General features: G+C 34.0%; 1 protein-coding gene and 1 pseudogene across 6 annotated transcripts in view; both read right to left on the reverse strand.

Moving 5' to 3' along the window:
- Window positions 1-25,458, reverse strand: part of LOC138933333 (uncharacterized) — a 125,516-nt pseudogene that overhangs the window by 4,415 nt on the left and 95,643 nt on the right.
- Window positions 5,829-25,458, reverse strand: part of LOC138933409 (uncharacterized) — a 30,167-nt gene continuing 10,537 nt past the window's right edge. For 5 of the 6 annotated variants that reach the window (XM_070296086.1, XM_070296088.1, XM_070296089.1 and 2 more), the window contains 7 exons: window positions 24,094-24,451; window positions 23,345-23,868; window positions 22,181-23,131; window positions 13,903-14,009; window positions 13,467-13,665; window positions 13,157-13,381; window positions 5,829-7,338 (listed from right to left, as the gene is read on the reverse strand). In XM_070296086.1, coding sequence (XP_070152187.1) covers window positions 6,169-7,338; window positions 13,157-13,381; window positions 13,467-13,665; window positions 13,903-14,009; window positions 22,181-23,131; window positions 23,345-23,868; window positions 24,094-24,451 — 3,534 coding nt within the window. In that variant the 3' untranslated portion in view covers window positions 5,829-6,168. The remainder of the gene's footprint in view (window positions 7,339-13,156; window positions 13,382-13,466; window positions 13,666-13,902; window positions 14,010-22,180; window positions 23,132-23,344; window positions 23,869-24,093; window positions 24,452-25,458) is intronic. The other variant, XM_070296085.1, reaches the window with a different exon arrangement.

Raw genomic sequence — 25,458 nt, forward strand, 5'->3', positions numbered from 1 at the left:
TCTCATTTAAAAAAATTAAGTTGACGTGACGTTGGTAATGTCACCAAAGATCAAATAGTTATAATCATTCAATACGTCTTTGTAAACTTTATAACTTGTCTGAAACTTTCTTTTAAAAATTGCATTGTTTACGAGATAATCGACTGTATCCAGACTTTTGGCCCATCCTGTATATAAATATAATGCAAAAGCATTGACATCGCGCACATGATTTTAATAAATCGTATAAACTCCGATAGTTTATGCTGAAATAATTATACGTATAATTAATTATATATATATATATAATTCTAAACTGACCTATTGTTACAATATTATTTTCATCAATGATTCATACGTTGATGTCTTCATCAAAGTTAAAGAAGCAGGAATGCTGCAATGGTTTCGCATTGCTCGGCAGGATCCAGCCGCAATGCCCGCATTTTTTGTTCTGAAATTTATCTCTTATAAAGAAAAGATAGAGATCTTCAATAAGACAAAATACAATAAAAATTGATTATGTAAATATTAATATAAAAATATATAAATTATATAAAGATTACATATTAAAAAAGTAACATAATCTAATTAAAATTCTCTCTTATGAAAAATAAACAAGTAATTTAATTTCCAAAAAGGATTCAAATTAAAAACTGAAATTAATTCTCTTAACTGATTGTAACTACAATTTATAATAATGACAATATTTCTTACTATTTGTGATATTTAATTGTTCATGTTGTTTCTCGTTCAAGTCGATTCTCTTTATTCACGAAGATAGTCACCTATCAATTTCTTGATGATCAATTTTGTTTTATTGCTTTTATTATGTGTGTGTGCACACATATGGAATTGTGCAATTCCGCGAAGAAAGTTAAAACTGTTTGCTGAAAACCGCTGAAAATCGCTGAAAATGACAGAACGCTTGTGTTACGTCCTCGCGACTCCACGATTCCTTCCTTCCGCAATGTTGCGGCAACGATAATCGATCGGTGATAAAAATAAGTCGTTCAGTAAATGGAGCATCTTGCGCCACGCATTTCTTTAAACATTTAGTCACTTGTCAATACCAATATCTATGAGCAACCGTGGGAAAGACGCGAGAGACCGGTGACGAAACCGCGCCAGTCGCCTAAAAATAAATAAAAATCAGTAGATATCCTCGAAATAGAATTTTCCAACGGAAGAATAAATTGATATCAAAAAGATAATAAAATTCCTTCTAAGAAAATATCCGACAAACGTAACTAAATCAATAATAATGAAACTCCTGTGACGACATATCCAGTAACGACAATAAGACCCTTTCTAATCAGATCACGTGCGCAAGGGAAATGTAATGCTCAACTGATATCGAGATCACCAATCGACGATCACCACGGGTAAAAATTCGAAAAGTAGGAGAAACACCCTGCCTAATGAGGGCACTGGCATAATTTTTAATTCGTTAGAGACTTGGAAGATTCCCACTCTTAGAAATTAGAATACACCCCTAAAAAAGAGATATAAAAAGAGGACCCAAAGGGTCACCCACTTACTTACTACTCACTTACTTACTACTCACTTACTCACTCACTTAATTCTGTGCGTGCGTACTCTCCAGTTCACATAAGTGCCGTGGCACCGCGAAACAACTAGAAAAATGATACCAGTGCACTCATCGCCTGACTAATCTGGAACCCAGCAACCCAGCTCAATAAGAAAATCCGCACCTTCACCTACGAAACAAAAAGTAAGTCACATTCATCCAATTCAATTTGCGCTATTAACCCTCGTGAGACATAACGCATTATACTATTTATATTAACGCTGGTTTTCATAGTGAAAACCAGATCCGGCATTCCAAGCCAAACGGTCATTCGCAGAAGTCGGAGGACTCGAACCCCGATAAAATGCAGATTCTGCGCCACTAATATTAATAATCCACCAACAGTATCCGTTAGACCTACTCTTTCCCTCTCACCTAACTACTCCTCCCCCAGCTACTCCCCAATCTACTTCCCCGAAGTCATTGAACCTCCGCTTTCCTCTCGTTTCTTTTCCTCTCTATCTACTGTCCTCCTGAACAATTCACCCCCAACTTCCCCGCACCTTTCAGAGTCGGAATTCGAGCAAACTTTGGAAGAGTTTGCAACGAATTGCCCGACCTGGAAGCCGACTCGTCTTACCAAGATTAACAAAAACTAAAAATTCTCCCTTTTCTCTCTTTCCCTCCTTCATACCGCATCCTCTTATTCACTCTCACACATACACACACATGTTTTTATTTTTGTTACTTATTATTAAATCTTTACATTGTATTAACCAGTCAGAACCTAAAATTTAACGGTAGAGACTTTCCCTCGTCATTCTGACTGATGCCCTCCGTACCATTGTAACACCCGCGGAGCGATAAGCTCAACCACACACAACCACTCACACTCACACGATAAATGTAATCGCTTTCTACATATATATTATATATCATGTATTTGAACCTTTATTTTTATAATGAATAAAATTATATTTTTTAATTAATTAAACAATTCTTAATCCCTCTCTCGTTCCCAATACGAAGATCGCACTAGGTCCCATCCCGCGTAAAAGGGATTAAATTCCCTAACCGAAAAGGGACCACCGAGCGAACATCTGAATAAACAGCGTAATAGCGATCCGAACGGTCGTTTACCTGCTTTGCGGACCTGTCAGTTCGTTCGACCCGATTCCGAACGCCACGAGACGTTTAAACTTCGGGATAATAAAAGATAGTTGTTGCGCCCTTCCGTCGACTCATCCTTCCTCGAATCTGGACGTAACACTTGTGATTGGTCAAAGCTCTCTCGTTCCGCGATTTTCTGCGTACGCCGTTTCGCTGCATGGGTTTGCACCCTGAGGCCGATATTACATTTGTCGTACGATAAATGTAATATTGGCCTGACGCTTTAGGCGCAGTGATAATATTGCGCGTTAAAAAATATCAAAAATCATTCGGGATACACTCGTTTACATGAACCTGTTTGCTTGAAATGACCGATATCATCACCTCCCAGAATATGATCTTTCGTCCTGGAACAACCGTATATATATAAGAAATAAATAATTTACATTTGTTTATTTTTCATCCGTTTATTTGCATTTAAGCAAACGTAGTGCTGCAATTTCTTACAAATTTTTATAAAAGTATAAAAACTTGGTTGATTATATAATAATTTGAAGAAAATATTGATATTGAAATTTGATGAAAATATATGCTAGGCAATATTCCTTAAAGATTTTTTTAAATATTGTTGAAAATATATAAGAAAATAAATAAATATAGTTTTACTAGCTTTTCTTTCTTGATAGCATCAAGACATACTTTCTCTCATACACTCTTTCTGAGTGGCACATCATATCCCATATATAGCACAGAACATTGCAATTACATTGCAGTAATATTACAATCTTGCAAGTTGCAATATAATATTGTTGAGACATTATTGGAACATATAATTGTAATATTTCATGAGGATGTTACAGCAACATTTTAAAAGCATTACAAAAAACAGTTTTCGGTAATCGCTAGCTCGTTTGTTTTCCACTATGCGGCGCGCGTTGTGTTATCTATCCCGCATTTAAGTTTCAGTCACGATAATTACATAAAGCTTGCAAAGAGCGGCTAATAAGATTAAAGATACAACTATTTTTATCAGTTTAATTTATCTGATACAATCCCAACACAGGGAATTCAGATATTGAACTGATTGTTCAGTAATCGGATACATAAATGTCCGAAAAAGTTAAAATTATTCGTTAATTGTCTAATTAAGATGTAAAATAGAGTCTAATATCTACATAAATAAAATTTTAACTTTTATGAATTAAATTATTTAATCATTACCATTTTCTTAAACTTGTAAATTATTTTTAAAATAGCAATGTTAACTAGATAACAGGAAATTGTTAAATAGTTTCCATTCCTATATAAAACCAAAAATTTAATAATTTTTTAATATGCACGATATTTCAGATTTTAATAGATAAACTTTGAGAATATATAAAGACATCCAAGAGAGAAAAAACTCGTAATTGTATAAATTCACAATCTTTTTTCTTATTTCTCTTGGATGTTTTTATATATTCTCAAAGTTTATCTATCAAATTTGAAGCGTTCTGCATATTTGTAGCAACGCATTTCAATATTACAAATACATTGCACTGTAACATTACTGTAATCTTACATTGTAATATTTCTAAGGGCGGACATTTCAACGTTGCCGCAGACTTGCAGTAACATTGCAGAAACATTTCGTAATTTCCATACAATATTACAATGTTTCAATGCAAGGTCTATGCAACGTTTCTGCAATCTTACCGTGCTGTATGGGATGTTTTCGATAATAATCCATTTTCTGAATTATTGACTTTTAGCAGTAAATCTTCTGACTTATTCTCATTATAGCCACGTTAGATTATGAAAGAAATAAAAAGAAAGATAATGTTAAAGAAATATGTGAATCTTTTCCTTAAGTTATAAAAATATTAATTATCAAAATAAATCAAGTTTTCCATAGATCATATTATTCCCATACAGCATCGAAAGATTGCAGAAACCTTGCATAAACCTTGCATTGAAACATTGTAATATTGCATGGAAATTACGAAATGTTTCTGCAATGTTACTGCAAGTCTGCGGCAACGTTGAAATGTCCGCCCTTAGAAATATTACAATGTAAGATTACAGTAATGTTACTGTGCAATGTATTTGTAATATTGAAATGCATTGCTACAAATATGCAGAACGCTTCAAATTTGATAGATAAGCTTTGAGAATATTCATATAAAGACATCCAAGAGAAGTAAGAAAAAAAGATTGTAAATTTACGCAATTACGAGTTTTTTCTCTCTTGGATGTCTTTTATATATTCTCGAAGTTTATCTATTAAAATCTAAAATATAGTGCATATTAAAAAATTATTATTAAATTTTTGGTTTTATATAGGAATGGAAACTATTAAACAATTTCCTGTTATTTAATTAACATCGCTATTTTATAAATAATTTAAAAAATTGATAATGATTAAATAATTTAATTCATAAAAGTTAAAATTTTACTTATGTAGGTATTAGACTGTATTTTTTACATCTTTAGTAGAATAATTAAATAATAATAATTTAACGAATAATTTTAACTTTTTCGAACATTTATGTATCCGATTAACAATCAGTTCAATATCTGAATTCCATGTGTTGGGATTGTATCAAATAAATTAAACTGATAAAATAGTTATATCTTTAATCTTATTAGCCGTTCTTTGCAAGCTTTATGTAACCATCGTGACTAAAACTTAAATGCGGGATAGATAACGCAACGCGCGCCTCATAGCCGTAAACGAACGAACTAGCGATTACCGGAAACTGTTTTCTGTAATGTTTTTGAAATGTTGCTGTAACATTCTCATGAAATATTACAATTGTATGTTCCAATAATGTCTCAACAATATTACATTGCAACTTGCAAGATTGTAATATTACTGCAATGTAATTGTAATGTTCTGTGCTGTATGGGTTTGTGTTTAATAATATAAATTGATAAAAACCAATTGATTTTCGTTATATAAAGTAAAAAAAAAATGATTTTTTGCTTTGGATGTTATGATTCCCAACGTGGCTACAATGTAAGATATTCTCTAGCAATCTTAATAAAACAAGAGATTCTAATCAAATCAATATGACTATGCATATAAGGAACATGAGGTAGCACGTTCGTAACATCTATTACAACACATAATATTTATATATTGACGCGCATATAACATTTTCGTATTATATAATTATCGCACAATATATATGTCGTTTACATATATAATAGTAAGATATAATATGCTGAACTCTCTTTGTATGTCCATACTTTACAAAACAAAACATTATATAAATTGTGCATGATGCACCATAAAGTTACAATAAGTGTTTGTATTACAACTAGGCACACTTTATCACATTTGTGGTGTAAATTCTGATGCGTTTACAAGATAGAATACTCTTGCATTTATTATAATATTCTGACTAGAGAAATATATAAGTTATCAGTGAAAATGCAGGTATCGAAACAATAATACATTCATTCACACATTTCTTAGTTAATTGTTTTGATTCTAAATATTTTTCATTTGATATCTTATATATAGATATTAATTTATTTACAAATTATCGATTTCTTCTATAATATTCCTAAACAAGTTTTTTCAGCTTAGGCATTCTCTTGGGGCACTTCTCCACATGAATATTCCAATGACGAGTTTGGCATCTCTCATCGCAGTAAAAGGCTGCTTCGCAGCCCAAGCACTTGAACATGGAACCGGTTAGACCACAATTGGAACACTCCAAATTGCTCGTAGTCTCCAGAGTGCGGTTCACCTTTCCCAAATGTGGTGTTTCGCAGTTACGGCTTTCTTTCCTTGCAGGTTCCTTGACAGCCAACACGCTGTTGGATGTCAAAACCGAAGCGGATTTGTATGAAGTCGACGTGGGCATCGAAGACGTTGATTCCTGCGCATTGTCACCGAAAATGGCCGAAGACGGCTGAGGATAAGAGACATCATCCGTCTTCACATAAGGTAATCGATCCAAAATGAGATTCTGTAGTTGACGGTAACTACCATTGTTCAGTCGCGAATCTATGTTGGCGCCAGCAACGGACTGCACCGGTTCTTGCGGTAAACACTCGCGACTGACCGCCGGCCTATTTGCTGCCAGCAACTGCGAGGATTCGTTACCCATAACGTCACCGATACCGCCAGATACAATTTCCGCGTCGGTTCTACCGTACGACGGCAGAACCGTGCCGCGTTGTCGGCCAAAGGAGGCCGCCGCGACCACCGCGGCTGCCGCCGCCGCAGCAACGACATCCGGAATCATTCTATTTCTGCCACATTGACTGTTGTTCGCGGCAGAATAACCGGTCAGAGCAGTACGCGCCAAGGTACCGTGTTGTGCAGTGGCTGCCAACGACGATGGTGGCGGTAGTAAGAGCGATGGCAAACAAGCCGATGAGGCGCCGTTCTGCGTAGGGGCCGTTGCTGTTCTCAGTCGATCATAGTCTAGACCAGCGGCGGCGGCGGCGGCATGCTGATAGCCACCCGCGGATAATGAAGCAGGAAACTTAAGGAGATCCGTAGCGGCATAGTGGCGAGTTGCCGCGTCCTGTATGTGCGTGGGGAAACGCTTATCGAGATGCTGCATTTGGCGAAGCGGCGCAGCGGGATGTGACTCCTGCAACGGACTTATCGGATAACCGCTTATCGATGATGTAGTGGAATGCAGACGTGAGTGATAAGAGTAATCGCCATAAGGACATATTGCTGAGTGGTAACCAAAAGCTGCGCCACCGTAAGGATCAATCTGCAAAGATAAATAACTAAATGACGAAATTATACTATATTTATCGCAGACAAAATCCTTTCTGAACAACTGATTAATATAATAAAATGTTGATAGACAATATACTAGTAATGTAGTAAACACTACTTGTTGCAATAATATAACGTGGCAGTAACAAATAATATAAGTTATTTCCCAGTAAATACAAACCCAGTAAGCAAAATGTTAGCAAAAAAATTTTTACAATTAAATAAGGAGCATATTGACATCTCTTAAATTTCAAACTCAAAGGACCATATGAGGAGCACATTTGCGACCGCTAAGGAGGGTAATGGATATCATATATATGTGTAATAATCAAACCTAGAGGTATGATTGATCTTGCGCGAGCGCCTTATCCGTTAACTTATCGATTGGCTGAGGAGACACAAGTTGAGTGTCGAAACGTCCCACATTTTTTATGTAATTAAGTAAATAAAAAACTAAATTGTTCATTTATATATTGCTCGTAAAGGCCCTATTTATTTATATTTTTTGTTAAAATGTTAGCAGTCTGCCAGCAGTTTGCGAGCAGATTTAAACAGAATATTGCAGCAGATTGGCATCAACTTCGTCCGCATTAAGCTTGTCTTTTGCCAGCAGAACCTGTCGACATAAGCTGACAGCAAATTGACGGCAGAAATCAAGCAGAATCTGCGCAATTAAATGACAGATTTGCGGCAGAAACCGAGCAGGATCTGCGCAACGCAGTTGGATGTCAGATTAGTGGCAGAAATCAAGCAGGATCTGTCGTCATAATTTAAATGGAATAGCGGGCATTTAAATGCTTCATTAATTTATGTTGCTCATTTCGCTCAAAAGATAATAAATGAGATATACAATGTATATAATATATCTTTGTTTTATTGAGACAAAAAATGTTAAATTTTGGTCACAAATGACCAATTAGATGTCCTAAATTAGGTCTCATAAGATTCGAAAATGACGTCAATAATTGATATGTCACATTTACGGGACGTCATTTTCTAACGTTTATATTAATAACATATAAATATATAATATTAATAATATATATTAATATAATATATATAGAAAAATTTAAATAATTTAATTTATAAAATTAAAGATTTTATTTATATACAATAGAGGTTAATTTTTATTTTTTATATCTTAAGTAGGTAATAACAAAATATTTTTACTTATTCGGACAGAAATTGACCGAATAAGTGAAAATCGGACATTTATTTGTCTGATTTCCCAAAAATCAGTTCAATATCTGAATTCGCCTGTACGGGAACCATATCAGAAATTAAACACCTTGATGGAAATAATTACATATATTATTAGTCCCATTTTGCAGGCTTTATACATACTCATAACAAGAACTTAAATACGAGTATACAAAGTGAATAATACGCCGCATAGCGGTAAGCGAATATAATATACTATTTCAATAAATAGCTAAAAGCTGCATATTCTGCTCAATTTCTGCCAATTTGTTGTCAGATTGCGCATGCGCAGATCTTGCGCGGTTTCTGCCATAAATCTGGCATCAAACTGGATTGCGCAGATCCTGCTTGATTTCTGCTGCCAATCTGCTATGATAATTCTGTGCAAATCCTGTTCGGTTTCTGCTATTGATCTGTTGTCAAATTATGTCAGCAAGTTCTGTAATATTTCTGCTGACATTCTGCTATCCTTATTTGATATAATAGATTTTGTATACAATCTGCAGTCTTTCTGCTGATAAAAATTTGCAACAGACATTTGGTAAAATATGTTCGAACAGACTTTGCTGACTGAGAAGTAACAGTAACATAACATTAATGTTATAATTTCTCACTCAACAATGTAACTGTTACGTACAAAACATGTTATATTGCAGTTACATTGTTGAGTGGGAAATTATAACATTGATGTTATATTACTGTTATTTTGTGTTTACTGGGTTCCCAACAAAGAGGTAGTTATTGGATAGAACCTTTAAAAAGAAACAACTTTTGCAAGAAAAATTTTTTAATTCGTCCAATCAATTACAAGAAAAATGCAAATAATTTTTCTTTTATAAATTCTCGAATTGCCTTGTAAGATTATCGAAAACTAAATATTTTACGAGATGTTTTGTTTTTTCAAAATATGTCAGATTAAGATATAAAATAACTCAAAAAGTACTTAATGAAAAAATACTTTATATTAGTGTTTTGAAAAGCTCTCGAGATAAGCTATAAAAATATGCAATCAAAAATAGGGGGTTCCGTTAAAAATTTTAAAGTTACCGCCCGCCCCCTTTAGAGGAGGAGTGAGGGCAATTTTATGTTTACACAGTTAGAAAGACCCCTCGAAAACATGAAACTTTCTCATGAACAATTTTTTGATTTGACAAATATTTTTAGAGTTATTAGCTTGTAACACTTTACGTGGGCCACCCTATATATATATATATATATATATATATATATATATATATATATAAAATATACAGCATTATTATTCGTACTCATCTCCAAGCACGCACACACGCACGCACATGCACAATGGCGTAATACGCAAAAAACGAAGAGAAAGAGAAAGAAAACAGGAATTAAGAAATGAGAGGAAGAGGTAACGAAAGAGAAAGAAATGATACATTTATTAGTAACTATTACCGACAGTAATAAAAATGGTAATTGCTCTCGCAATATAGTATTATGCATTATCGATAACTTTATTTTCAACGAACGCCATCTTGCGTGTAAAGCTAGAAAAGTACATTTTCATGTGGTCGACTACGTCATCGACGTCGACGTTTCTTAAGTGAAAATTTCCACATTGTGACTTTGCGTCATAATATGGCCGTTCACGACACATGTAGAGTGAAAATAAAGATATTTTATAATTAATACCCAAACTATCAATTAAGCCTAGTAAAATCTCAATCAGTCCAGCCGTTATTGAAATCTGATAATTTTAGTTATTCTCAACTGACCGGCTCGCGTGAAAATACACAGTACACCTTGCTATTGCTGCGCATGACTTGGCGCGAGACACTACCGTGTCTCCTGATTACTGTAATTTAACGTTGTTATCTTAGTGTTATAATATAACAGAATATCATTGCAATATAATATTGCTATATACATATTCCTTCGCTTGTCGCTATGCGGCAGACTTAATTAACTCGTAGTTAAGTTTTTGTCATAAAGTGCATATAAAGCCCACAAAAGACGGATACTAATATAAGATACAAAATATATATTTTTTAACAGTTTAATTTCTGATACAATCCCAACAAGAGATCCAGGATATTAAATAGATTATTTGAGATTGGGGGTAAATGGGAAATAGTCCATTTGCTGCCTATTTGAAGCAAAAAATCTAATTTTGATAAAAATTAAATCGCAAATTTTATAAGTTAAATACATATAAATTATTGTTTTTATTTATTTAATTATCAAATCTATGGTGGATTCTATATGAATCAATTCTATATGGAATATTACTACGATATAACAATAACAATGGTATAACATATTGTCCTGGCGACTCCACGATTCCTTCCTTTCGCAACATTGCGGCAACGATAATCGATCGGTGATAAAAATGAATCGTTCGGTAAATAGAGCATCTTGCGCCACGCATTTCTTTAAACATTTAGTCACTTGTCAATATCAATATCTATGAGCAACCGTGAGAAAGACGCGAGAGACCGGTGATGAAACCGCGCCGGTCACCTAAAAGTAAATAAAAAATCAGTAAATACCCTCGAAATAGAATTTTCCAGCGGAAGAATAAATTGATATCGAAAAGATAATAAAATTCCTTCTAAGAAAATATCTGACAAACATAACTAAATCAATAATGACGAAACTTCTGTGACAAAATATTCAGTAAACACAGCTGTGTTAATATTGATAAAAATAATCATAAGGAAGTAAGACTTTTTCTAATCAGATCATGTGCGCAAGGGAAATCTAATGCTCAAGAGACTTGAACTGATATCCAGATCACCAATCGACGATCACCACGGGTAAAAATTCGAAAAATAGGAGAAACACCCTGCCTAATAGGGGCACTGGCACAATTTTTAATTCGTTGAAGTCTTGGAAGATTCCCATTCTTAGAAATTAGAATACACCCCGAAAAGAAAATTATAAAAAGGGGATTCGAAGAGACATTGACACATTATTTCTGCGGTCTCCAACTTCACGCAGTGTTACTCTGTGCTTCGCGAGTTAGGCACTTGTGCCACCACTGTCTTCACTTGGGATCATCTCCAGGTCGACCACAAATCGAACATCGGGCAGTCGACATGAAACGCAAAGCGAAACACCGTATCAATTCACCACCCTCCCATCTCTGAATTATTATTTAAAAAAGTAAGTTTAATTGAATAATATTTCTTTTCCTCATTTTTGTCTTATTTCTTATTTAAATCAAAACTTTCCGAAGAATGTCTTATTCTTTTAAATCATCAATCCCTTCCAGCGATAAGTCTTAGAAAGTTTTAACTCCTGATCTTAATCTAATACGTATGCGAACGACCAATTTTATACTTTCGACCGTTATTAACATATACGCTAATTTACTTATACATATTGATTTTGATCTTATTTTTTTTATCTTTAAATCAAATATATTTTTATATTGTATTAACTAGTCAGAACTTAAATGTTAACGATAAAACCTTCTCTCGTCATTCTGTAACTGATGCCCTCCATATTAATGTAACATCTGCGAATTAAACACACACACACACACATGTACACACTCACATACTAAGAACACAACCAGTATTATATTTTTATTTTTTTTATTATAATCATGTATACCTATCATTAATTTTAAAATGAATAAGTTTAAACTTTGTTAATTAAAATCAAGTAACCCTTTTTTTATCCCCACTCGTTCCTAGGTAAAGATCGCACTTGGTCCCATCCCGCGTAAAAGAGATCAAATTCTCTTACTAAAAAGGGACCGCCGAGCGAACTTCCGAAAACAATGTAATAGCGATTCAGTCGTTTATTTGCTTTGCGGACCTGTCAATTCGTTCGACCCGATTCCAAACGCCACGAGATGTTTAAACTTCGGGATAATAAAAGATAGTTGTTATGCCCTTCCGTCGACTCATCCTTCCCCGAGTCTGGACGTAACAATATCTCTACCAAAAATGTTCGATTAAAACTGATTTAAAAAAAAGTAATCCGAATCGATCGGGATTTCTGCACCGAAAATACGATATTAAAACCGATTGAAAATAGTCAAATCAAATTTACTACGCTTCAAACGGATTACAACCGATTTTATCGAATCGGTATTTTTGCAATTGAAACAGACTCAGCTGTTAAAAACAAATATACAATTTAAACGGATTATTTTGGATTATATATCCATCCAATTATTCGTGTTTATTTGGATTGACAACAATATGGATTAGAATGTAATGATTTCGGATTGGAAATAATCCGCGAAAGCGATATTAAAACCGATTATAATTCGTTCGGAATTAAATCGATTAATTTTTAATCCGGGCACGTATTGAACCGATTAAAACCGATTAAAACGGATGTTTCGAACATTTTCGATAGGATTGTTATATTACATGTTATATTTGAGTGGGAAATTACAATTAACCAGTAACTTATCGGTAATACTTATGTATATTACTTGTAATATTCCGTTTTATTGCTCCTATATAACATAAATATAAGTGTTTACTGGAAATATAGTGTATTTCAAATGTATCTTAAAGTTAGGTCTTTAAAGGGAGAATGAGTATTTATAGATCATCCAAAAATCGATAGTAGATATATCACTGTTTAATTGATTTGTTATGTCTTATTGAAAAACTATTATTTCTTACCGCATAATTAGATGGATAGAACTGGGTAACCGAGATAGGGGGACAGATACCCGGCCTCACAGGCGCAGCCGACGATGCTGCCGCGTACAATTGTTGCTGACGTTGCTGATGCTGTTGACGCTGCCATCTTTCCGTATTCCATTGCGGTGCTACATTGACTATATTGTTTCGTGTCGCGTTACTCGATGCACTTGCACGGGTCTTTTGCGTCTCTAGTCCGGGAACCTGCATACGCAAAAATAGAATTTTTCAATAATCGATTTCATTATCGAAGAAAAGTAGTCACGTTTTTAAAAATAGATATACTCACACGAACAGCTTCCCCTGTCGACGCGGTTGGTAAAGTAATTCCAGATTGTAATTTAGACTTTGATTTGGCAGCCTGCTTTTTTGACATACGTGCTACCCAATTGCCCAATGTAGGAAATTGTTCTGTTATAATGCGGTTTTCGTTGTTTCGTTGACTAGTAGGCTCCTGAATGACTTTGCTGGTGCAGCTGTTAGGCAAGCTGATACACGTGAAGAAAGGCATATTAAAAAAGTTTATATCATCTATTATATATAAGATTATATTATATATAAGATTATATTATATATAAGATTATATTATATATAAGATTATATTATATATAAGATTATATTATTACACATTAATATTACATTTAAAAAAATTTTGTATTGTATATTAATATAAATTAAATTTTTTATTGCGTATTACATTTTATAACATATAAAATCATACTTACACGACACATTGTTGATTTGAACTACTAACGGTAGATCCAGATTGAGTGAATCCCAAGGACATTGTTGGATCTAATGCCACAGATTGATCCATACTTGATGCCATCATCTAGAAGCACATTAAACGCAGCATGTTCAAATTATTTTTCTAAAATAACTCAAACTTTTTTACAATAAAAGGAAATAAAAAATAAATAGATGAGTGATAGTAATATTACATGTATTGAGCAACTAATTATTTATTAATTGGTATAGTTAAATTATTATATGCATTAATTCACACAAATACCCACTCGGCATGTAATATTGCTGAAATTCTGTAATGTTCGGAAATTATACAGAAATATTTCATTAATATTTCAATTGTAACTTTGCATCCAAAATATTTCAGAAATGTATCCACATCATGTTTTTTAAAATATTGCATTTGCGATATTTCTGAAATCTCTCAAAAAGTCCTTTTGTAACTAGTATTAAGGTTATAGTTTATTTGCTTGTCGCTATGCGGCGCGCTATTCACTATCTATCCCCGTATTCACATTTTTGTCATGAGCATATATACAGCATGCAAAATTCGGTAATAATAAAATGTCATTATTTTTATCAGTTTAATTTCTGATGCGACTTCCGTACCGGGAAATTCAGATATTGAATTGATTTTTAGAAAATCGGACAGATAAACGTCCAATTTTCACTTATTCGGACAATTTCTGTCCGAATCGGTGAAAATCGTTCGTTATTATCTGCTTAAAATATAAAACAGAAATTAACTTTCATATAAATAAAATCTTTAATTTTATAAATTAGATTATTTAAATTTATCTATAATATATATCACATTAATGTGTGATATTATACAGGGTGTCCCTAATTTAAATGGCAAAACTTCAAGAGCGTGTAAGGGATCGAAAAACTAAGACAAGAATTCCTTTAGAGGTTTGCAATTTTGGACGTTTTTGCGCCATTTAAAAAAAAATCGCAAAAATTTAATCTCTCATTTACAGCTACAATTAAGGAGGTCAGTGCTAAATGTAATGCTTACATTGCTGCAAACAATATCTGCATTAAATGGATGATAATATAAATAAAATGTAAATAAATAAGTAAAAAAACGAAAACTTGTTTTGTTTCTTTTTTTTGTGATTTTCTCCAAAATGGAGGAAAAACGAGCAAAACTCAAAAGAACTTCCTGTCTTAACTTTTCGGTCCCCTACACGCTCCTGAAGTTTTGCCATTTAAATTAGGGACACCCTGTATATTATTACTGTAATTGATTTTAATTTTGCCGTAAAACAAACATCAGAAAATGACGTCTCGTAGATGAGACATATCGACATTATTTTCGAATCTTATAAGACCTAACTTAGGATATCTAAGTAGTCCCTAGAGAGAAACGTGAGATCGGATATACGTCTATTAGATGTCGGAACCATCTAATCTAAAACAACATCTAGAAACATATGAATTAAATGCTATGTAATTTTGTGTCATTGAATTTTTTAGATACTATTAAAACTTAATATTCACACAATAGCAGTACATTGTTTATGAAACACTCTTTGGGCTGCAAATCACTTCTCGACATCTAATAAACCTTTAAGTATATGTTAACAAAATATATATGTGTGTAATATCATAATAAAAACAGAAAAAAAATTCTTTTGGAAAAATAATCTCATAAAATGTATTGTTCATACACTAATAATTTTATAACGTCAAGGTCAATCTTTTGCTAATATATCATATGAGTCTTTTGTGATTGACGATGTTTATGGCTATATCTGATGAGAGAAAGAGATAGCATATTGTATGTCCATTCTGTTTTGCCATCTGCTGAGCGTATAATTATGTATAATAACCGGTATTAATTAGTCCTTAATAAACAATATACTTTTACGGAAAAACCGCTAGTGATTGACTGCCGCGGATTTATAGTTTATTCGCTTATCGGTATGCGGCGCACTATTTATTCTATATACTCGTTTCTGTCAAGAAGCGTACATAAAGTCTGCAAAACGCGACTAATAACAACTATTTACATCAGTTTAATTCCTGATACGATACAGGAAAATTTAGATATTGAACTGATTTTTATAAAATCCGACAGAGATAATGCCCGATCGGACATAAGGTGTCGAATAAATAAAAGTCATTCATTATTGTCTTTAGTTAAGATAAAATTAGAAGTTAACTTCCGTATAAATAAAATCTTTAATTTCATGCATTAAATTATTTAGATTTATCTATATACAAGATGTATCCTAAAAAGTGGGAAGTATTGCAATGGGGGATTCAGGACACAAAAATAAAAGAAAAAGTTCATATAAACATATGTCCAATATGACCTTGTTTTCAAATTATAGCTTGTTTTATTTTCCAATAGAGTTAAGATAGCATACTTGGATATCGGTTTGCTGGTAGATGGCTAGACCATGCTGGTCCTATTGACTGGTCAGCTCGTTCTCCAGACCTGAATCCATTCGATTATTACTTATGGGGGCATCTAAAATCCATTGTTTACAAAAAACCCGTTGACAACGTCGAGATACTTCGTTAACGTGTTGAAGATGGTTGCCGGGAAATTCAAGCAATACCCGGAATTTTTGAAGAAGTCAGACAATCTATGATGAGACATGTTGAAGCCTGTATTCAAGTTAGAGGTAGTCATTTTGAGCAGTAATTATCTTAATTCTGTTGAAAAATAAAACAAGCTATAACTTGAAAACACGGTCAAATCGGACATATGTTTATATGAATTTTTTCTCTTATTTTTGTGTCCTGAATCTCTCATTGCAATACTTCCCACTTTTTAGGATACACCCTGCATATTACATATTAATATGTTATCATATATTAACACTGTAATTGGTCTTATTTTTGACGTCAAAGAAACGTCACATAATGAAATGTTTATTAAACATCTAAACGAAGCCACCATGACGTCTATCTAGATGCGAAAGTCGACCTATCTTAAACGTGTCGAATAGACGTCGACTATACATCTATTAGACTTCATGTTTCTCTCTGGGGATCATTTTGTGACCAAAATTTATCGTCATTATGACATCAGTTTGCTACTTGATATATATTTCAGAAATATTTTAGTAATACGAGGTGCGGCGCGGGAACTTCCTTATTTTAAAAAATCACAAAACAAAAAGTATTAGAGATATCATTTTAATTATTTTTTTTTACATAGAGGTACATTTAAAATTTTTTTTTAATTACTTCTTGAAAATGACATCTTGAAGGTGGCCTCCGTTCTGATCAATACATTGGGAGAGTCGAAATCGGAAGTTTTGGTCCACTTTGTCCAGCATGTCTGCGTCGATGTTGGCAATAGCAGTACGAATATTGTTCTTCAGTTCATCCAGGGATTTTGGATGATTGGTATACACCAAGAATTTAAGATATCCCCATAAAAAATAATCATAGGGTGCTAAATCCGGCGAGCGTGCTGGCCACTCAAGATCACCCCTCAAAGAGATAAGACGTTCGGGGAAGTCCAATCGTCCAAAAACCCTGGATGAGCTGAAGAACAATATTCGTGCTGCTATTGCCAACATCGACGCAGACATGCTGGACAAAGTGGACCAAAACTTCCGATTTCGACTCTCCCAATGTATTGACCAGAACGGAGGCCACCTTCAAGATGTCATTTTCAAGAAGTAATTTTAAAAAAACTTTAAATGTACCTCTATGTAAAAAAAAAGAATTAAAATGATATCTCTAATACTTTTTGTTTTATGATTTTTTAAAATAAGGAAGTTCCCGCGCCGCACCCGTATTACCGAAATTTTTTAGCAAGGTTGCATTTGAAATGATTGCAAATAATAGAAACATTGCAGAAATGTTGCAGAAACGGTCGTGAAATATTTCTGTAATATTGTTGAAAGGTATAATATTTCAAATGGAATATTGCAGCAATGTATCAGAAATATTACATACCGAGTGGGTAGAGATTTAACAAAAGAAAATATAAAACCAAGAAAAAGCTTAAACTGTGTGCTTTAATTTTAACAACAATTGTCTAGCAAACATTTGTCTTGTTTTGGTTTGTCAAAAAGTTTGAAGCAAATTGACGGCAAAATTTTTCGTCTTACGATGCTGTAAATAATAGAAAAAGACTTGCTCGTAAATTTTACGCATAGAAGAAGACGTATGATGTTATTCACGATGTAACACAAACTTTACGTCAATTAGTAGCAAATCTTGTTATACACGCTATAATAGCAAATTTACGACAAGAACAGAGCAAACCTTATTGTACACAATATGATAACATATTTACGAAAAGAACAGAGCAAAGTATACTCTGGCACAACAAGATGCAAAATTCACGCAAATAATAGAGCAAACCTTGCCATGCACAGCATGACAGCAAATTTACAACTTTACTTTATTACAAATTTTACAAAAATATAGTATTCAGCCGATAGTTCGTTTGTTCATCGCTATGCGACGCGCTATATGCATCCATCTCATATTTGATTTTTAATCATAAGAAGTATATAAAGCTTGCAAAAAGCAACTAGCAGAAGATTAAAAATATAATTATTTCTATCAATTCAATTACTGATACAATCCCAAACATAGGAAATTCCGATATTGGACTAATTGTTTCTCTTAGATCGGGCAGATAAATGTCTGAAAAAGTTTAAATCATCCGTTTATTGTTTACTTAAATTGTAAATATACGATCGTTACTTTTTTCTGTTTGTAACGGTAACGGTAACGTCGTTACATTTTTACAGTAACAGTAATGAATTAGCCGTTACTTTTATCGTTACTTTTTAGTTTTTTGTTATCTTATATCTATTCAATAGATAGATGTATTTTTTGAAAAATATTTTATAGTCTTCTATCATAGACTGCATTCTGATAGTCACTGCCAATACTGAAAATTTACAATAATGTATAAATTATAGATTTTACAATACTGGCAGTGAATATTGGAATATACTCTTAATATATTATCAATATTTAAAAACAATGTTTGATAAAAATTTTCGACGAAATTAAAATTTGTAAATTGCAATTTAAATTCCTATAAAGATAAATGTATTAAAAAGTAAAGATATTAACATAAAAAAATTAGAATCATTAAATAAGTTTAATATAAAAAACGCTTGTTATATAAAGACTAATTTAGAGTTTATAATTGTAACTTAGATTATTACATTTAATATTGATTATTAAATAATTTTATAATCTAATAGCTTATTTTAGCATTACAAAATAAGAAAAACATAACAAAAAAGTAACGAATCGTTTCTAAGTAACGGTAACGGTAACGCGTTACTTTTTACAAAAAATAACGATAACGGTAACGCGTTACTTTTTTAGAGTAACGTTCCTAACCTTATATATAATTCATATACTCATCATATTATGAATTCATTTTCAATTATTCATATATTATCATTATTTCATAATTATAATAAATGTCACCTAAGACTCTTGTCTGCGCAGTCGCACATTCTTAAACGACGCGTTAGAAAACATGATGGATTGCTTCACAAAAAATATTCGTCTCTGCGAGATTTATTCCTTAGAGTTTGTCACAAAGTTTCTGAATCACCCTATACAGAAAATTACTACAAATTTGCTATCATCCCGTGCATGGCAAGGTTTGCCCTATTCTTGCCACAAACTTGCTATCATCCCGTGCACAACAAGGTTTGTCCTGTTCTTGCCAAAAATTTGCTGTCATGCCGTGCACAACAAGGTTTGCTCTATTATTTGCGTAAAATGTGCGTCACACTCTTGCGACAAGCCTTGCCAGCAAAAGCTAAGCTTTTTGCAGACACATCTTGTCACAATTTTGCTGTAAAGGCATGCTCGAGTTTGCTGCAAACTTTGCGCAAAGTTTGCATCATTTTGCTTGCTGGGGATATTCATTAGATATAGATACCCGGGGTGCCTCTCTGTTGCTGCGCGTAATTTGGCGCGAGACACTACCGTGTCTCTTCATATTCACATGTTATGCACATATCCATGTCTACCAAGAAGCTACCAAATATATTTATTAGAGATTTACGTATTCATCTACTTATCGCTATGCGGCGCACTATTCACTTTCTATACCTGTATTCAAGTTCTTGTCATAAACGTATATAAAGCTTGTACAATGCGATTAATGACATTGTAATTATTTCTATCAGTTTAATTTCTGATACAATTCCCATACACAGGAATTCAGATATTAAACTGATTTTTGGAAAATCGGATAGATAAATGTCCGATTTTCACCTTTTCGGACAGAAATTGCCCGAATAAATAAAAATCGTTATTTTCTACTTAGATATAAAATAGAAATTAAATTCCATATATAAATCTTTAATTTTATAAATTATTTAAATTTTTCTATATATATATTACATTAATATATGTTATTAATATTATATATTTATAAGTTATTAATACAAATGTCAGAAAATGACATTTCGTGAATGTGACATATCAACTATTGACGTCATTTTCGAGTTTCATGAGACCTAGCTTAGGACATTTAATTGATTATTTTGTGACCAAAATTCACCGTCATTTTGCCATTTGGGATTGAGATCCTTTAAATTCATTTAAATGCACCATTTTATATGAACGGCCAAAAGCTGCAGATTCTGCTCGGTTTCTGCTACCAATCTGCCATCAGTTTGCGCGCGCGCAAATCCTGCTTGATTTCTGTCATGAATCTGACATAAAATCATGTTAGCAGATCCTGCTCGGTTTCTGCTGCCAATCTGCTCTCAGATTCTGTAAGCACTCTTACTGGGAACATTCTCAGTATGTACTCCCCAGTAAGCAAAATGTTAGCAGTCTGCCAGCAGTTTGCGAGCAGATTCAAGCAGAATATTGCAGCAGATTGGCATCAACTGCGTCCGCATTAAGCTTGTCTTTTGCCGGCAGAACCTGTCGACATAAGCTGACAGCAAATTGACGGCAGAAATCAAGCAGAATCTGCGCAATTAAATGACAGATTTGCGGCAGAAACCGAGCAGGATCTGCGCAACGCAGTTGGATGTCAGATTAGTGGCAGAAATCAAGCAGGATCTGTCGTCATAATTTAAATGGAATAGCGGGCATTTAAATGCTTCATTAATTTATGTTGCTCATTTCGCTTAAAAGATAATAAATGAGATATACAATGTATATAATATATCTTTGTTTTATTGAGACAAAAAATGTTAAATTTTGGTCACAAATGACCAATTAGATGTCCTAAATTAGGTCTCATAAGATTCGAAAATGACGTCAATAATTGATATGTCACATTTACGGGACGTCATTTTCTAACGTTTATATTAATAACATATAAATATATAATATTAATAATATATATTAATATAATATATATAGAAAAATTTAAATAATTTAATTTATAAAATTAAAGATTTTATTTATATACAATAGAGGTTAATTTTTATTTTTTATATCTTAAGTAGGTAATAACAAAATATTTTTACTTATTCGGACAGAAATTGACCGAATAAGTGAAAATCGGACATTTATTTGTCTGATTTCCCAAAAATCAGTTCAATATCTGAATTCGCCTGTACGGGAACCATATCAGAAATTAAACACCTTGATGGAAATAATTACATATATTATTAGTCCCATTTTGCAGGCTTTATACATACTCATAACAAGAACTTAAATACGAGTATACAAAGTGAATAATACGCCGCATAGCGGTAAGCGAATATAATATACTATTTCAATAAATAGCTAAAAGCTGCATATTCTGCTCAATTTCTGCCAATTTGTTGTCAGATTGCGCATGCGCAGATCTTGCGCGGTTTCTGCCATAAATCTGGCATCAAACTGGATTGCGCAGATCCTGCTTGATTTCTGCTGCCAATCTGCTATGATAATTCTGTGCAAATCCTGTTCGATTTCTGCTATTGATCTGTTGTCAAATTATGTCAGCAAGTTCTGTAATATTTCTGCTGACATTCTGCTATCCTTATTTGATATAATAGATTTTGTATACAATCTGCAGTCTTTCTGATAAAAATTTGCAACAGACGTTTGGTAAAATATATTCGAACAGACTTTGCTGACTGGGTCAGTATGTCGTAGTACGTATATCGAATATTTTGAGAATGTACGCAATATACTTTTGGGATATCCTTCGAACATTCTCAGAATCTTCATGTGCTGTTAGGGTTATGCACATTTGTTAATAAAATTTAACAATAATAAGTTCGCGCACCAATATTCGCGCCTTAGCACTTATTTGCCAGTATTCCCATTTAATATGTTTCATATATCGTTTACCTTCTGCGCATCCCTTGAATTCTGTATGACGCCCGTAAAAACTACGTTGTCTCGCGCGACGGACGGGCCATAATAATTTGACTGCAGTTGTAAGATGTTAGTCACATTAGCGGTCGGTATTTGCGGTCGTCCAGTTGCTATCGTTGACGCAGCATCCTGTGCAGCAGTGACCGCGTTCATGACCACTTTACCCTCGCTGTTAATACTTTCCTCCGAATTGTAGCTTCCATGTTCCGTGATTTTTCTAGTTTCTTCGACAATCGGCGAACTCGATGACGATAAAGCCTCGTTCGATCTTTGATCTGGTTCCTGTTTTTCGCAAGCAGTCTGTTTGTTCGCGACGGTTTTCAAGATATGAGATACTTCGTCGTGATGACCAATTTGAGTAGCCGGTCCTTTCTTTATGTCTCTCATGTCGCTTCCATCTATCTCGAGATCCATTGTTGTACCTATCAAAAAGTTATCCGAAGATATTGGCGATATTGCTTGTCGATGAATGTTATCGAACGTTTTGGTATCCTCTGCTATTTTCTCCTTGATTTCCGAATTCTTCAGTTTTGGCGAAGCCTCTTCTCTGTCCCACTTTGCCGTATTGCTTCCCGCACCTTCGAACTCCGACGATGAAACCGAAGATACAATTGCAGGTGCTCTTGTTACACTATCGCGAATTATCGTTCTATTTGTATCATTCATCTTCACATCCTTTTCGATCGTCAAGCTCGACGAGCTGTCGCCTGCGTGCCAGCTCTTGGAGGTAAATTTAAAATTTTGTTTCGGACACTCCAGAGCAGTTGGCTGGATCGCGATGTAAACTCTGGGTAGCACTGGTGGACTATCTCTCATTGCATCGGGCGATTTACCTCTCTTGTAGTCGATAGGGGAACGAGGTGACAGCTTTGGTGGTTCCGGGGAAGGAGACGGGGAAACACTGCTTCTGGATACTCCGTTTACCTTTCCAAACATAGGTATTAGCGGTTAGTGGAAATGGCATTGTATGAAATAATCGACGATTGGTCTATTCAGTACAAACAAGGTGAAGTTTTATTCATCGAGAATGGATTCCGATACGACGGTCCTCTTCTCAAAGAAAAAAAATTTTTTGTTCTAAAAAAACAGAAAGATTTTGCAACAACTATTTCATCCAGTTTCAACTATCCCGTTTACCTGCGCGATGTCACTGTCGATGGTTGTCTCGACTGAAATCGAGCGCTCGTCCAACTCATAGTCGAGATCGACAACGACGTCGTCATCAGTCGTCGATGGTATAGAAGCGGACAGTTTACACAACAACTTCGAGATATTCTCGATCTGCTTCTCGTAGCAATTCATCATCTGACGCAGCCGAGTACTATGCTGCGGGCTTGTATCGTCGGCGTTGTCGCACTCGGCCATCTCCCGTGAAAGCTCCAATGCCTTGCCGCGTAATTCCTGTAACTTTTGACGCAAACGATTGCGACGATACTTGATCTTGTAACCGTCACTCTTCGGCGAGGATCGCCGACTCTTATCCCGCGTCGACGATTCGCCAAGCTCTTTCTCCGAGATTATGCTACTCCAACAGGAAGTGGCGGAATACCCGGACGGCGATTCCGGACGTGGCGTGGCACCAGTGACGATGCGATAATTGGGCTCGTTCCTCGACTTCCCGGCGTTCATCTCAATATTGCGATATTCGTTGGTAGTGTTCGCTGAAAATAAAATCAAACAACTAACAAGTAAATCATGTGAAGAAAGCCATTTTTAATATTTTAATATATACGCGCGCGTACATGAACATAAAGTTTTTTTTTAATGTTTAATTCTACGAAAAATTTACCAATTATCTCCTGGTTACAAAGAATTTATGAATACCAAGATAAATAATTCCCTTAGTATAGCTAATCAGAAGTATTGAATACCAAAGAATGACGTACCTTCGCGCACGATTTTCTTCAGTCTTAAGGGCGGCACAACTTTGTTGCAAATTTCCTTCGTTTTTTCCCCCTCTGGCTCCGTCGTTGATACCATGACGGATGACGAATATCTTCTATCATCCCACAGTCTTATCACCACGTGCTGTTGTGATCTTCTTTCTCCTTTGTCGATCAAATTATTCGAACAGCTTTTGGAATATTCTTTCAAAATATTCTTGACGCGTTCGTCGCGTACATAGTTGGCGTCCATTTCGTGGGATTTCCTCCGTTTTTTCATGTCTTTGGTGAGTTCTTTCTCATATTCTCTGTCTCTATCTTCACTGTTTTTTTTCTTAATATTGTTGATCTCTTTCGTAGTCTGTAATGTGACAATCGTCATTAAATGATATTTACATCGTTTAATTATATCGTATAATTAAAATAGACGATTATTGATTGACTCTAATCTTCAATTTTGATCTGTGATTATATTGCTTGTTTTAGAGTAGTTCCAATTTAACTGTGAACTACAAGAATTATACGTACATAAAACAAATATAAAAGAGGAAATATTGACGAATTAATATCATTATACGAGATTATTCTAATAAATAATTTTAAGGTAAATATGCATATTAGGAGATTATCTTTCGATGATCTTGATCTTGACATATATGATATCAAGGTCATAACTCTGAGTAACATCCAAGAGATTTTAACTATTGCTCATTGTTTATTAAAAAGTTGTTAAAGTAATTAAAACTAATTAAATTGTATGATAAGAACAAATATTAAAAGCGCTAGTCTAAACTTCTCCAATAAAAAAAAAATGAATTTTATATTAGTTATATATTTAAGGGAGCATGTCTATCTAGGACAGTTAACAAAACATGCTTTTTGAAGAATTAAAAAAGACCAATAAATCAGACCAGTAAAAAAAATCTAGGCAAAAAAAAAAGAAAAGCCTCCGACAGCGCCTAGATTTTTAATTCTAAAATAAACCTGAAAATTTTCAAGTAAATCGATTCATTATTTTTTGAGTTATGTTGGTCATCGGCTTTGAAAAAAATGCGTTTAAAGTTTTAGGCTGAAAATGACCGTTCTACTTCACAGCTCAAAGCTAACTGCTACTCTATGGCTGCAGTCCCAAATATACTCATAGCTGGCAGCGCTATAAGCTCGCTGCCAGCTATAGTGCACGTGACATAAACTATAGATTTTCAGTACTGTGAGTGTATTTCGGATCGCAGCCTATCTAACCTATCTTTAAGCTTACTGTTTTTATCTAACCTATTATTGCTAATCTATCTCTTTAAAAATCTCTCAGAAGATATTATAGATCCTTGCGATGGCTGCCGCGCGATAAGTCTTATACGTATTCCGAGC

This window comes from Polyergus mexicanus, unplaced genomic scaffold (genome assembly GCF_030449975.1).
Source record: "Polyergus mexicanus isolate NDT 795.1 unplaced genomic scaffold, iyPolMexi1.0 SCAF_5, whole genome shotgun sequence".
NCBI classification, from domain to species: domain Eukaryota; kingdom Metazoa; phylum Arthropoda; class Insecta; order Hymenoptera; family Formicidae; genus Polyergus; species Polyergus mexicanus.